Source organism: Clytia hemisphaerica, unplaced genomic scaffold (genome assembly GCF_902728285.1).
Source record: "Clytia hemisphaerica strain Z4C2 unplaced genomic scaffold, Clytia hemisphaerica genome assembly, whole genome shotgun sequence".
NCBI lineage: Eukaryota > Metazoa > Cnidaria > Hydrozoa > Leptothecata > Clytiidae > Clytia > Clytia hemisphaerica.
Window position 1 is genome coordinate 11273 of NW_027103945.1, and position 16002 is coordinate 27274.

The window sequence follows — 16002 nt, forward strand, 5'->3', positions numbered from 1 at the left end:
CTTAAAAAAACGTGTACACACTGCTTCTAAGAAATAATAATATTAACCTTGTTTTCATTTCAGAGAATGAATGAAAAAAATGAGTCTATCTTGCGGCTCTAAGAGTAATGATGTTTTTTTGTGTTTGTCAATCCACTCATACAATTTATGGAAGTTGAATTTATCCAGCAAACTTGGGCTAAGAGCCTTGAAGAAATTGTATTGCCTTGGCTCACTGGAGACTGTCAAGGCTTTCTGTTGTAAAAGTTCATTGGTAAGTTTTTCAATATCGTCTGTTGCCTTGATTTCACGATGGCGGCCATGACGTTTGATGATTTTACAAGTTGAGTCAAAGTTCTCAAGAATCGCTTTGTTAACAACAATGGCTTTGCAAAACCTATCTACTGCCTTTTGGCTTGAATTGTTTGGCCCCATGTTTCGTATGCCGTTTTTTGAGGATTTTATTGAAGTGTTCCAGAGCCATATCCAATGGGATATTTCCTCCTGGTCCATGAACCGACTTGGAAAAGCGATTCCAAATCAGGCGTTCAGCAGTTTGTGGGGCCAGGAGAGCGTAATATTGGATCAGTAAGTAGAATGCCTCAACACAGTATTTCGGGCTGTGTGGGTCATCTGCTTTATAAAACAGAAGCATGAATTTCCATTGACGCAGAATTCTGTCCCCATCTCCCTCAGATATCGCGTCATGAAAGTTGTAGATGACCATGGCTAACTGCATAAAAGAAGTTTGATAGTTATACATATCATCATCATCATTTGACACATATTTGACCTGGTTTGCAGTAGATGGCTCTTCGTAAACAAAACCATTATGGGTAAGTTCATGCTTTCTGCGCAGTACACCGTCATCCTTGTATCTAAAAAGAATTATTGATTTCATCCTTTTGCAAAATTTAATGCTAAATGATAAAAATGTTGGCAAAAATTTAATTTATATTCGCCTTAACAGAATGTTGAGATGAATTGGAAAAGCTGGGTTTTTTAGTAACATATATAGCAGAACTTCCAAATAGCAAAATAACAGCAATCCTGAATGTATGATAGTTAATCCTTTTTAACCAGTTTAGGTCGAGAACAACTATTAGTAGTCCCTCAGCATTAACAAAAAATACCTTTTATTACATCCATCAAATCTACATTTATAATAACCCATCTTCTTTGAATCTCTCAACATCATCTTTAAGCTCCTTTTCCTTTTCAGATGCCCTGATCCACTCCTTGTTGTTCTTCTCTGGAAGGATAAATTTGTCAACGATCTTTGATGCAACATCGTTCAAGAAAATCTTTCTGTCTTCTTTGGTCTCAAGGCTTTGAAGAGTCTAGAAGAATGGAAAGTTAGTAGTTTCCTTAAGAAGTTAATATTGAGAATATCAAATTAAGAGTTTATAATTCCAAGTTTAAAACACAGGTATAATATCCATTCTAGAATGAAGACATACAATTTTTTTTACCTCATGGTCTAACGCATTGGTTGAGAATTCTACTTCCAATTCTTGGCATGCTGCAGCAACTATCCTTGCCTCAAGCTCAAGTTGGACAAACTTCTTACAATGATTGTAGTTTTTGCTGACGTCACTCTTCAAGTTCTTTCGATTGATCAAGACTTTATCAGAATATAACGAACACTTATCTGTTGACGATTTTGACTGGTAAAACCTGTCCATAGTAAGCTAAAAGAGAACATAATCATTATACGATTTTTTTCCCAGATTTCAATGAGATGACATGACAAAGTAATTGATGGTTCATTAATTTTACCTGTCAATCCCAAGTACAGAACAAGATGAAAGGGAACCCAAACTGCAATAGCAAGTAAGCTCACGTTACATTTTAAATTTAAAAAACAAAACATCTTTGAAATATAAATTGAAAGGGAAGCACAATTATAGGTAAAGAGAGAAAGTATGTGAACTAAAGCAATACAAAGAGAAAATGAGACCTGTAATAGCTTCATTGAGGTGTGAAAATCGGCAACTTCCACGTGAAGACCATCACATCTTTGCTCTGCAGTGAAACCATTTCCTTAATTGATCAAGGCTATTTGCAGCACGTTCAACTGTGAGCTACAAAGTAAGAAATAAATAAGACAAATAAAAAGACTTTCTACATATACCTTAACTCTCTATCTCTATATTTTCGTGGGTAATATAATAAATTCTCATGTGTACTTAATAAGGGGTACTTAATTTCACAATTGTTCTTTGGTTAAATTTTACGAAATTGCTGTTTTTTTTTCAATTGCTAAAAGCTTACCTGATCTCCAACTATTCCTTGATCGCCATACACCATTTCACCATCATCTTCATATTTTGGTTGGTTTTCTTGGATATGTTTGAGACACTCTTTCATCCCATCTGATTGATTTTCGTTTTGATAAATCATACCGAGAAAAGTCTAAATTAAATTTTTGAAAGACATTTAAAGTTTGTAATAATTATGATTTCTATTGTTCGAAAAACAAGGATAATTTTAATGTTAACTGTTGCCAAAGGTAACAAAGGTATCCTTTTGTTAAACTTAAAAAAATATCACGTTTCAATTGACTGATAGAAATTTCATGTAAAACAGACTGTTTCTGTTGGTTTTGTTGTCAGGTGTGAGAATTTGTGTTTAATGTGATTCACAACAGCATCTTTCAAAAATTCCAAGCATTTCAAGTGTTTAACAATGACACGAGCAACCAGTGCGACATAATCTTTTCGTTGGTTGACGTGGTCTGAGACTTGTGGTAATAGACAGCCATTTTCCAATGTCTTTACAGATCGATCGTTTTCAGTTGACAGTTCTGGAAAACCCATTCGATTTTCTGTGGCCATCTGTGAAACCCAGTGAAAATCCTTTAAAATTTAAATTTATTTAAAAATCACAATTTTTTGCAGTAGAAAAGTTTTATGAAATATTTTGAGTCAAATGATTGTAATAATTCTTGAAAAATATAATATGTAAAGGAAGGAAGAAAAAATATTTTGGCAAGATTTCCTAAAATTGCCTACATTGTTTTTTTTCATGAGGTGTAGAATTTAGAAAAAATCTCTCTAAATTAGATATGTAATACAGAAAGTTTTTAGGAATAGAAAAATATACTAGATATCTGTAGATAATATACATATACCTGGTTTTTATGACTTTCTGTTTCATCATTGACGTTTGTTGTGAAGTCGAAATTGTCAATGACTACCTTTCTCCCATCAGTCTCTTCATTTTCATCCATTTCCTCTTCAGGCTCAATTACTGACGTGTTGTGAAGTTTCAACTTAAAAACAAAAACCTTTTATTACTATTTTGATATGCATCATTTAAATATCTTCAATAGACCCAACATCTGATTAGTTGTAAGTGACGTAAAATCAGCCTCTGGTTCCATGATGTACTTTAAGAAAATAAATTTTGGCAATGTGTAAATTTTTGGTGTAATTGGTGTAATTTATCTTGACAATTTATTTTTAATAAAATTTCTAAATTTAGCAGGAATTAATTTTGCCGAAAGACCTATTTCTGGTGAACATTTTATTTGAAAAATGGGGAAGAAGACTTCGTGCAAATTTATTCTTGCAAATGACCTATAAATTTAATTCTTTTTACACCTAAATTTCTTCACTTAAGGTAATTCTAGAAGACATTATACTGGTGTGGTGAGAAAAGAAAAGTAGATTCCCTTTCCTGATCCATTTACATCAATCATTTCTGTTATAAAGTACGGGCATTCCTAACCTCCTTCAATACACTCTTGGATACAAGTGCTGTCTCATCTTTATCCTCTAAAATTTTGAATTTCCCAATATACTGATGTTCTACTGGTTCCTCTTGTACAACTTCCATTGGCACATCTTCATCTAACTTGGTGGTGACCGGTTCTTTGACCATACGGATTGTTTTGTCCACTTTCACCTTCTTCTTTGGTACATAACCATGTCGTTCAGCCAAATTTCTACTGTCAATTTCGACCCTCCTTTTCACATCAGCGTCAAAGTCTTTACCAAACTCATCCATCTTTCTGTAGTATGTCTTTAATGACGTTGTAAGTTTCAAAAATTTCAAACGGTTAACACAACCCTAAAGAAAATGTTTGAAAATGATTACTTGAAAAGTAACTTGTGAATTACTGTGTAGAGGCTAAAATGATGTTTAATTTTTTGAATACTTATAAACTGCCAAATTTCATTTTGTGAATTTTGAAAATACATTTCATGGAGACAACATATATGGGAAAATCAGTAACTTACTGTTAAACTGGAATGTTGGACAATACTATTCATCATTACTTGCATTGCATTCATTTGTTGATTCCTGTTCTTTAATAGTGTTGCAGCTGCTACACAAACTGCAGGTATATGCAAATCCTGATCACGTCTAGCTTGGTATCCATTGAAGCAAATCAAACTCAAAACTTTTACCAAAAATGGTGCACGCACTGATAATTCCTCGTATAACTTAACTAGATTAAAGGATTTAATGTCATCTTTTGAAGTTTTTCTAAGGATGGATGGGTCTTTCTTGTTGCACAACCCTTCACTTTCTTTCTGTAGGATTTTACAAAAGTTCTCTTTCAGGGAAATTTGCAATACCGGTGTGTCGAATGCTGCTTTGGACACTTCACTCCATCTACTGTACAGCAACGATTTGCCAAGCTTTTCTAGTTGAGGTGGTAAGATCTTTGTAAAGTTACCTTGTGTGATTTTGATTTCTTCAAATTTACGTTCGTCTACAACTTCAACTGTGGTTTCAAGTCCAGTTCTTCCTTTGATGTTAACATTTTTCAGTTTGTTTACATCCCTCTCCATTTTTTTTCGTGAATTGCTTATGGATACCAAATCCCAATAACACTTACTACATATGTGGTCTGATTTCACTTCAATTTCTACCGTCAGTTTTTGTATTTCCACATAAGGATTAATTTTTCTTATTTTGTCAGGTATCAACTTAAATTTTTTATCCTTGTCCTCAATCTTGTCTGAGCATATAGCACATTCCATCTAAGAAATTAAATAACATATAATATAATAGATTGTCAAGTAGTGTTGGTTTGAAGCTAGTCTCGTTATAAACAAAGAGATACTATTACGTTATACATAACAAAAATAGTATTGAACATTATCCTCTTTTCGGCATATTTTGTGTACCTTAAAGTTGTACAAATTAAAAAGAAAATTCAACCCTTTTCAAAACTTAAATTCCCGATTTCTTAAATTGATAAAACTTTCCAAGATTTAGCTTAGGTTTCAAATCCAGCCTCTTTTCAAACAAAGAGATGCTATTGGAGCGTCAACGAAGTAACATTCTAGGAGTCTCCCAAGAAAACCTTCGATTGAAACTTTTTTGAAAATTATAAAAAAGAAATTTGATTCAAAATTAAAACGTTCAGACAACAGGATATGCACAAATTAAAGAAGGGTAAACCATGAAGAGAAATTTAATGAATACACTATGCACAAAGCCAGCACGAAAGCTTTTAAAATGCAAATAAATTTAAAGAAAAAATCTGGTATGTATAGCAATCATTACATAGCCATTATAGCCCCCAGTGGTATGCGTGAAGTTGGAAAGCTTTTTTGAACAAAAATTGTGTGAAATGTGAAAAACATTGCGTGGATGCGTGAATTTGGAAAAAAAATTGTGTGAATTGAAGGTCCGCTGGGGGGGGCCTCATTATATACAGGCTGTAGTAATGTTCTTAATTTGATGTGTCTGGATTAAAACCTGGTCTGCTATTGCTGTTTGATTCATTCTTAGCTCTGGACAATCGTTGAGTTGATAATTTATCATAGCGTCAACCCCCCTGACTGTACACCCAAAATATTGCAAGCAAAAACTTAGAGCTAAAATATAGCTAAATATTTGGGGCACCAAAACATGTGCTGGAATTTCAATGGGGGCTGATTATTTCTTCTATTATCTTTTTTTATATCACCATATCCAAAAATCTTTCATTTTACAGTCTATTGATTCTGTTTGTTTTCACTTGTACATACCAGCTTGAATTTGCCATTATAGTAATATAAGTTATGTTGGAAATATCTCTACTGTCTTTATTTCTTCTCCAAAGCCACTCCAAAAACCGTTAAGATTTCAAGAATGGCAAAAGAATAGAAATGTCGACCATAGAATGCACCCCTCCCTGAGCTTAGGGGGGGGGGGCTATTACCATTTTTGCTTTATTGAGGGCTGTATTTTTCAAAAAGCACTGGGGCTTGCTAGGAGGGGCTGAGTGTTGTGTAATAGAACTGGAGGCAAAGCTTACACTCTTGGGTGCCTAATAAACGTACAGACCATAAACATACAGGGGGGGATAAAATAGGAATTAGTAAACGTACAGGCTGAAATAAACGTACAGGCTAAAATAAACGTACAGATAAAAGTCAACCAATTTTTCAAAAGTAGAGTTCAAATCAAAAGCTCAAATTTATAGCAAAATGTTCGAATTTAATTGTGTAACATTCGAAATCTCCCACACTACGTTCCAATATAATTAACATCCTTTCTCAGAACATATTTTAATAAGGGCACTTTGTCTTTGTGTTTTTCCGCTAAAAAGGCTGTTTTTACCTAAATTTTACTGATTTCAGGAGGGGCAGCGCCCAATGAAAAATTGCCTGTTTCTACACGTCTTACTTGAACAAAAAATAACAAATTTTTACTAGTATGAATCAGGCGATATTGGGTCAAAATAAATAAACGTACATGAGGGAATAAACGTAGAGGCTGGAAAATTCCTCAAACTTAAGGTGCGTACAGGCAGGAAATTTGACACAAAAAAAATTAAAGTACATGTATGTTTATTAGACACCCAAGAGTAGGTTGAAGATATTAGACCAACTTACAGTACACAACAGGTCATAAATAAGCATATAAAATCATTCTTTTTGTCTTTTTTCTTCAAGAATCAAAATCCAGAAATCCAGTTCTACGATCTATACACCTTTGATGTGTTTATTGTGCAAAATTGTTATTTGAGAATTTCATACCTCATTGACGCTCCAATAGCATCTCTTTATTTTAATAAAGAGGCAGGATTCGAACCAGCTATCTTAGAAGTAATCAACATTCTCCAAGAACAATTTTGAACATAAAAACATTAAGGTAATTTTTGCAGAATTGGTTAATCGAAATTTGATGTCTGTGGATATGACCTTGAAAAAAAATAGTTAAGATTTGTTTTTATGTAAGATGGTAGTTACAAGTTACAATAATCTTATTTTGCTTCTTCCCACCTTGAAAATATAAGTCAGTCGGTGAAAAGTTTTGTTAGGAAGTCTTAATCGACCAAGATTCATTTATTAATTGAGTTCAGATGCTTTCAATATACAAAACTGGAAGTGCGAAAGACCTTTTCAGTCAGTAATGCCCCTGCTCTTTATTGAAAGATTTGTTTTGTTTTTTTTCAGAAAGTTGATGAACAGGAGAACTAAAAACCCTGACAAATTTACCAACGGAACCCTCCAAATATTATTTCAAACTTTTAGAATCCAGTTGAGTGATGCAAAACAAAGTGATGTGTCATTGCCACCCGATGCTGTATCTATTTGGATTATTTTTTCAGAATATCCTATTTTGGAGAGGATTCCTCTCCATTAGGCTTAAGAAAAAGAATGAAAGGTTAAAGACTTAAAACATTTCATGAAACATGATCAAATAAAATCACCATTATGACAACAAATTATTTCAAAATAAACGTTCATTTCAGATTACTGTGCAGTGTTTGATTTACATAACAAGAAAATANTGATACTTTTAGGACTACCTGTTATGATTTAACACATAAATTGATATATACGTGAGCTGACCTTAAAAATCATTCAGAACACATGTGACGATCTATAAAATTAGTCGTTGTTTCTATAAAAAAAACGTTTAGACCAAAATTTTATGATCGTAAACATTTCTTTCATATTCAGACTTCGGAGAAAAACATCTATTCATCAAAGAAGGAGTAATTGACTAGAACATTGAGATCTTATTAATATTGTTTTTATAGATAAAACGTGCGTTTTTTGAGCCAACAATTTTTTTTTGCAAAAATCTGCTTGAGCCATCTTTTACCTATTTTCATGCAAAAAATCTGAAAAAATTAATGATCCAATTTTTCACTAAGCCCAAAAAACCCGTTTTTTTAGCCGTTTTTTGGCCCAAATTTGCCCAAAAACATTTTCTTTCGAAAATCGGGCTCCGTCACATTCAAGGGTTTATAGTTATGCATCTTTGTGCAAAAAATCATAAAGAATGAAAGAACCAATCTCGAGAAAAGCTAATACCTAAGTAATTGATAATGTGCTTAGAAAAAAATATCGAATTTGGTTAGTTTTTCTATAAAAACACGCCAAGCAACCAAAATTTCATGATTAAACACACATATTCTTCAAAAGTAATAGTCAGGTTGCTGGACCTCAAAAATTTCAAGTTTAGTTAACCTCACTGCGAAGAATCTAATTTAATGCACATTTTATTCTTAATACTTTACTCAAATCATTTCCCTTTACTGGACATTCTAATTCTACCTTCATCCAAAGTTATAGAGAAAAGTTTTACAAGAAATACTCTTAGTGTTGACAGTGAACTTTCTGACGCCATGTTGTCTTCCCTCTTTGCGTTTGTAATAGAATAGAATGTAAACATTAAAACGCTCGAATTCTTAGACGGGGGTAAAAAATCACACAAAAAATCGCTTTTGATACTTATTAAACGCACGTAAAACTCAAAAAGCACTCTGCTATTAATTCTTTTTAAAAATCAAAAGAATTTGAACTCATCAGACATCAGAATACGATCAGAATACTGTAAATACAACATTTTCAAAAACACTTATAATTTACCAAACCCCCTTTTTTTTTTAATAGATACACGTGTGTAGCAATACATACAACTTTTCGAATGCGAAATGGTAGCTAAAGCTTTGAACTTTTTTTTATAAACAACAAAGCCATCCCTCTCCCTGCCTAAATAGTTGCAGAAGAATAGTACCTTATCGGGGAAAACTTCGTCGGGGAAAAATATTTGTCACTTGGCCAAAACTTCGTCACTTTTCTTTGACGAAGTTTTCCCCGATAAGGTATCTAATATTGATTGAGCATCTTTCGTATTGATGTTTATTGATAATTTCAAAATAGTCTCCTAAAGTGTAATTTTTTAACCGAATTTTAAACAATTTAGTCTTCAATAAGCTATCCAAAATTGATTAAGCTATATTGTCGTATTAATGTGTAAATCGTATTGATTTCTGAGATTAGGGGTGTATCTGAAAAAACTTCCCCCTGTTTGATTCAATATTGCGAAAAAGTGAAAAAATATATTAGCTTGATATTTTCGAAATCGTTTAGGGGAGGGTTTAACTTAAATTTTAGTATATATCAAACTTTAAAAAAAAATTTTTCAAAAAGAGCGTAAAAAGACGAAAAAACAGGGGGAAGTTTTTTCAGAGACACCCGGTATAATGATGATGGTATAACTAGTATTAGCAAGTATTAGCGAGCGCAGCAATGTGTTCTGCATGTTTATTTTGGCTAAAAATTTATTCTGATTAAGGTTCCGTGAATCCATCGGCCAGTAATATTGATGTGTTCTAATGAAACAGGGAGTAAAATCAAGAAAAATCTCATATCTTCTAGTTACCCCTAGAAAGCTTTAGAACTGATTTGTCCTTTGTTAGTAACGCGGCAAAAGTTCATGGATTTAATGAAGTTTTACAAGTGTCTGCAGGCAAAAAGTTCAAAAAGACCAAATTTCGTAACCGAAAAATCGGATTCTATCGGACAAAGTCAAACAAATACTGAACCAAAAATCTAGCAGTCATCGCACTTTAACTCGAAAAAAGTTTGAAATAATAAATTTGCCCCCGATTTGAAAGAGTTTTAAAAAAAGTTGTCCCTAGATTTTGGAACACATCCAGCCATAGTAATAAATTTAGGGAGATCAGAAATCAGAACTCATCATTTAACAAAAACATTCAGGCTTTCATTTAGGATCATGGCATGATGATCTGTATATACCAATATACCACTTTCTGCAGGGGTTTCTAGGGGTTACAAAAAGTCAAATATTTCTCGAAGGATTGGGATTCTCCCATTTTGGGTCCTTTAAGGGTACGAAACCAGGGAAAGTGTCAAAAAATCTGTATGGGATTTCTCCCATTTTGGGTCCTTTTAAGGACACGAAAACTATGAAAGTGTCAAAAGAATCTCTCTAAGGGTGATTTTTCGCAACAATTTAGTGTTTCTAAAGGTCACTGATAGTCCCAGGGGGGCACTCGTTTCAAAAACGACTCTACGAGCGGCACAAAATTGGGCCTTTGAGTTCGGAACCTTACAGTGCAGAGAAAATTTAGGCAAATTTGAGTAAATTTGGGCGAAAAATCGTCCCTTACGGGGCAATTTCTTGAAAATCTTTGAACATTTTAAGGCAAAAAAAGTCTGAATTTCCAAATTTTATATCCTTTGAAAGCAATTTTTCTCATTTTTGCTCATTTCGACCCTTATAGTGCACTATGGGAAGCTTGGAAAAGGAGCCCATAAGAGCCGCACGCCGGGCTGATAGTGTCTTAGAGAGTCAAGATAAAGTATTTATCTTCTTAAACCCGAATGGAAGGATTGATACTGATACCAAAATAAAAAGAAAAGGGCTTTTTAGTACAAATTCCTTCTCTTTGATTATGGTCAGCTAAATTACCGTTCCATAAATTCTCGGCAGCCGCGAGAAAAAAAATGAACACTCGTGACTTCCAAGTATAACGTCTCGGTCTGTGTCATTCAAGAACATCGTAAGGAAAAATTAACTATGACGCCATATTGCTCACTTTCTGGATTGATAACTCTTTTGCACTTGATTTTGACCCTATGAGATAATCCTTTTTTGAGATCTACATCAAATTTCCGATCTAACAATGTGTAATATGACCTAGTTTATATTTTGTGATTTTGTAAGCAAAAATTAACTATGACGTCATATTGCTGACTTTCCGCATTAATAACTATGTTTCACTTGATTTTTACCCTGTAAGATAAACCTTTTTTGAAATCTACATCAAATTTCCGATCCAACGATGTATAATATGACCATTTTTGTGGAGGTTCAAATTTCACCTTAGGTTAACCCCTGATCTCACAAAATTTAAAAAGGCCTGGAAACGAGTAAAGGAGGTAGATAGAAAATGGCCAGTAAAACTTTTCTGAATCCTTTGGGGTTATATAACAAGTTCCAAAAGGTTTTAGATTCTTCGCACTAAGATTTCTAAAAAAGTGGTGCAGCAACCTGACTATAAGCCCTCGTGAGCAAAAAAAGCATCTATCTCATAAAAAATTGAGTAATTTGACTAAGAACATTGATGTATGCTTATTAATAGTGATTCTTATAGATAAACATGCGTTTTTTGAGCCAACAAATTTTACCAATGATGTTAGCCTACTTTCATGCAAAAAATCAGAAAAAATTAATGATCCAATTTTCCACGAAGTCCAAAAAACCCGTTTTTTAGCCGTTTTTTGGCCCAAATTAGGCCAAAAAATTTTTTTTTCGAAAATCGGGCTCCATCACATTTTGGCCACTACCATTTTGCACCTTTGTACCAAAAATCAAAAGATTCCTATGATTCAATCCTGAGAAAAGTTGGTAACAGCCGAATGAACGGCCGGACGGACGAACACAGGGTAATTTATAGGACCTCCACCCCACCGGGGTAGGTCCAAAAATAAATGGTTGTGATTTTGGAATGATTTTAATATTGGTTGTGTTGATCTTTAGAAGACAGCAAAGAGAATTCGATTGTAAGGTATTATCTTTATTTTTCACTTTATTCACTCCATTTCATCGTTTACAGTCAATTCTAATTCAAACTTTAATTCTAAGGCTGATAAAAACTTTGAGATTCTCTCAGGCCATAATAATTAACTAGGAATAACGATGGCTTTTTTTTTGAGTGATTTTGGGGTTAATGATCACTCACTACTTTTGTGCTATTTTTAAATATTATTTTCAATGAAATTTCCACTCGATCTGAAAACAACCGTATATGCAGCCAAAATTAAGGACTTACTCACCTTACAGTGCAGGAAAAAAATAGCTTCAATCATGGCTCCGCCCCCCCCACTTATTGGGGGGGGGGTGTAAATCTAAAAGTGGGTGGGAGCTGTCTCATTTTCTAAACTCAGGGGGTGACTAACAAAGTGGGGGGACCTAAAGGGCTGCACTAAAGTTCTGGGGTCTAATTACAATAATTAAGAATTGTAAGATATTTTTTTGTTTGTTTTAATGTTCTCTTTTTAAATATTCTACTGTTTTACTTTTATCTGCGTGCGAGAGGGAACTAAAGGATGCATATGTCTTTAAAAATATCTATCATTTTTCTTTAGATTTCTTTATGAAATATTTAAAAATATATAACATATTGAAATCGAAATAATTTGGTGCCGAATTATTTTTCTTTGCTGGGACCTGAACCTTGAAAGTACTTTTTGCAGGGACCTGAACCTTTAGATTTCAACTGGGACCTGAACCTTACTGAAAAGTGGGGTGACCTAAAACTTAGGGGGGACCTAAATTTGTTGGGGGGACCTAGAACCCCATTCGGAGCCATGTTCAAATAACCCTTATGTTGCAATTCTTCAAGAAGTTTTTGCCCTATAAAGAGCGAAATGTTTTCAAATTTTCCCAAATTGACCCAAAAATTTCGTATTTTCCCAAATTTTAAACCCTTACAGTACACCTCCTCTCTCGTTGACCCTTACAGTGCACTTTCAGAAGCCTGAAAAACCTAGCCTTAAGGGCTGCATATACGGTAGGTCACTTAACTTGAGTGCCCGCCCCGGGCATCCATTTCTACAAGCAGAGAGTATGAGCTACATTTAACAAAAGTGTTGAAAATATTTCTAAGTCGTTTTCATCCGCTGGATGACATTTCTACAAGCAGAAAATGTGATCGATATTTAACAAAAATTTTGAAAATATTTCTAAGTCTTTTTCATCCGCTGGATGACATTTCTACAAGCAGAAAATGTAATCGATATTTTTTTTAAATGTTGAAAATATTTCTAAGTCTTTTTCATCCGCTGGATGACTTTTCTACAAGCAGAAAATGTGATCGATATTTTAAAAAAATGTTGAAAATATTTCTAAGTCTTTTTTCATCCGCTAGATGGCATTTCTATAAGTCAAAATGAATGAATTTATTCTCGCAGATGAGTTTTGGGGAATTACCATCCAATAGATGGCTTTTGAATGGTTCGGGGATGACACACCATAGCGAATCTTGAAAGTTCATCCAGTTGATGACTTATAGATGATACTTTGATGAATAGAATAATTTGATGGTATTCTGATGACAAACTGATGATATCTTGATGACATTCACATTCGTAGGGGAAGTACTGAACTTGTTTACGTATGTTTATACTTTCTTGTTTATTTAGTTTTTGATCCAAAGCTTTCATGGGGGCGTTGTTTTTTTCTGGACGGGCAGGAGCTGAGTGTCGTGAAAATTCATAGAACCAAAACATCTTTTATAGTTCAACAGGTCTTGGTTTAAACTCCAAACAAGGGATAATATAGTTTTTGGCACGGCAGAGCCCCCTTTTTCAATCAAAAAGGCTAGAAAAAGCTTTCCTACTATTAATATAAACAAAATTTATTTGTGTTGCCACGCGTCACCCCACGCGTTACCCCATTTCATAAGGTTTCCCAAGGTAAATTATACGCGTGAAGAATGTCTTATTCATATGTTTATTTATAGTAACTATGAATGTTAATCTAAAGAACAAGAGGAAGATATATACATGACATAAAATCCTATATCCCCCTATGTTGAAAGCATATAAGATGAGATCAAAACCCGTTGAGACCATGTAAGATGATGTCAACATAAGAAAAAAAAATAACACATATCATGTCATTGTTCCTCCCGTTCGCCGGGTAAACTAGGCAAACTGTCAGTAATGACGTGCAAGACGTCAAGCAACAGGGAGTGTCCCTTAGAAATGAAACAAAGCTAGCGAGTAAATCATGAACGTTAACGTATCAGATCGCACGATCGTTCGTCTAACAAACAAATATAACTCGCGTAAATAACCAAACCTCAATATAGTTCAGACCAGGTTCCACTCTCTGGTCATCTCGGGGGTGGTCTTGTTGTACGACGGGGGACGGACCATGCGACTGAATCCCGTTGGTTGGAGTTACAGTTTCCTATCACCCTCGTTTGATTTAGAGGGTGGTGGAATCACTCACAATCGTTGGGATATCTTGGTCACCTTCAATAGACGTGGAGGGTACGTAAGCCTTTGTTTTTTTTTCTAATTTTTCCAAGCGTAGATTTCAAATAATTATTTATTTCCACGCGTTAAATTAGAAACATTACGGTAGACAACTTTTACGAAGATGTTTATCAAAGAGATTTCCATAAAGAATGTTTAAAAACACGCTGGTTGGCTTAGTTTCGAAATTCTCTATTGCTTCATTAAAACCTCAGTGCGCATGCGATTTTCTGGAGAATTTCAATATTCAAAACAAGAGCAGTGCCATATCTCAAAGAGTAGGAGTTTTACGTTCGAAACGAAGGAAATATGACGTACCTAGTCCCAGTTTGTTTTCTCCCTCCCTCACTCCTTTGGCAACCATTATGAAAAATAACAAAAATACACACGGCACCACTTTATTCGAAAGATTTCAACATTCGAAATTGAAATCTCTAAACACCAAAAAGAAGAAAGAGAAAAATAAACAAAGAAAGAAAGAAGAAAGAAAGATTTTAGTTATGGCACATGCAGTATAGTGTAGTATGATCAAATCTAGCTGAATATACTACATTGTACTATCCTTTAAATTTAAAATTAAAGTCTTCTTTGGTACCACCATTTAGTACATGGTAGTAATTTTTTCTGGGATTTTTTTTAGGGGACCACCCTTTTTACTACCATGAACTAAATGGAAATAACTTTGAAAAACCACCACCCCACCGGCCATGGATCACTACACTGAATATGTACCCCCCTGATTATACCCGCCTGTTCACTCCGACGGCCAGATAATCGTTTCGATGCCTGGATGCTTCTTTCGATGACTGGACATTCGTGTATTCCAGCACAACACTTATGCTGACGTCAGCAGAAATCAGCAAAATTTAGCAAAAAAAGTGATGAAGTCAGCAAAATTAGAAAACATTTTTTTTGCTATCTGTATCCTGTATGTTTATGTACTTAAATACGAAGTGCTATCTCTAAGTACTTAGAGATACGAAGTGCTCCTTGCTCATTTTCCGCCGGCTAATGCTTTCCAAAAATCATGGTAATTTTGATGTTTTTGCCATAACTTACCTGAGTATACGCCTATAAAAAAATCGTGTGAATCGCACGTATTTGCAGGTTCAATCGAGAAATATAAATCGTTTAATTAGAATAACGTTCAAATTACGTTTAAATATCAATTACATGATTCAAAAAATCTCTTAGAAATTTACTAGCGAAGTTTGAAATAATCCACGAAAAATGCCTTTTTTGAAAACAAATTGAGATTCAGTTTTCAAATGTTTTTATCAAAATTTGTACTATACTAGTACTTATTTCCCTAGTCACTTCTAAAGCTTAAATCAGAAAAAAGCCTTTCTTCATCAAATTACTTTAATGTCAGAATGTTTCGCGGTCCAGAAGATTTCGTGATTTTTGCGAATAGCCCCAAAATTCACGAAATTACGTTCCCGCGAAAAAAGTTGTTTTGGACGACTCGCGAAAAATGAGTTCCTTCAAAACACAGTTTTCAGAATTTCTTGGTCATAATTTCTTGTTAGAACATAAAACAGGCTTTTGCATAAACTTTTCCAGTGCTTCTGTCTGGGAAAAGCCAAATTTCGCGAAAATTAATTCCTGTGAAATCACTCAATCTTGCTGATTTGCGAAATTTAATTTCATCAAAATACGCCATCAAAATACGCGAAGTTCTTCGAGTGGCCTGAGAGATTTATAAAGCCCGAAGGAGATGGAGTGCTTTAAGCTCTTCCAATCAAAAAAAGTGAATATCGCAAAAAATGTT

The 16002-nt window shown here is 34.1% G+C and overlaps 2 protein-coding genes across 2 annotated transcripts; both read right to left on the reverse strand.

Annotated features, from left to right (window-relative positions):
- Positions 1-485: 485 nt before the first annotated feature.
- Positions 486-2010, reverse strand: LOC136809953 (uncharacterized). The gene is made up of 4 exons (XM_067066518.1): positions 1940-2010; positions 1452-1670; positions 1113-1319; positions 486-857 (listed from the first exon to the last, which is right to left on the reverse strand). The coding sequence occupies exons 1-3, from the start codon at positions 1952-1954 to the stop codon at positions 1140-1142; spliced, it is 414 nt and encodes a 137-aa protein (XP_066922619.1). The 5' UTR covers positions 1955-2010; the 3' UTR covers positions 486-857; positions 1113-1139.
- A 545-nt stretch (positions 2011-2555) lies between these two features.
- LOC136809949 (uncharacterized) lies at positions 2556-4781 on the reverse strand. The gene is made up of 4 exons (XM_067066513.1): positions 4224-4781; positions 3712-4053; positions 3113-3253; positions 2556-2837 (listed from the first exon to the last, which is right to left on the reverse strand). The coding sequence occupies exons 1-4, from the start codon at positions 4779-4781 to the stop codon at positions 2556-2558; spliced, it is 1323 nt and encodes a 440-aa protein (XP_066922614.1).
- Between the last annotated feature and the right edge of the window lie 11221 nt (positions 4782-16002).

What these genes read in the sequence shown, in the direction of transcription:
- LOC136809953 (XM_067066518.1), bottom strand. An exon ending in CCAATGCGTTAGACCATGAG is followed by an intron (nt 1,320 to 1,451) that starts GTAAAAAAAATT and finishes CCATTCTTCTAG; the next exon opens with ACTCTTCAAAGCCTTGAGAC.
- LOC136809949 (XM_067066513.1), bottom strand. Translation starts at nt 4,781, where the DNA reads ATGGAGAGGGATGTAAACAAACTGAAAAATGTTAACATCAAAGGAAGA. An exon ending in TCCAACATTCCAGTTTAACA is followed by an intron (nt 4,054 to 4,223) that starts GTAAGTTACTGA and finishes CATTTTCTTTAG; the next exon opens with GGTTGTGTTAACCGTTTGAA. An exon ending in CAGAAAGTCATAAAAACCAG is followed by an intron (nt 2,838 to 3,112) that starts GTATATGTATAT and finishes TAAATTTTAAAG; the next exon opens with GATTTTCACTGGGTTTCACA.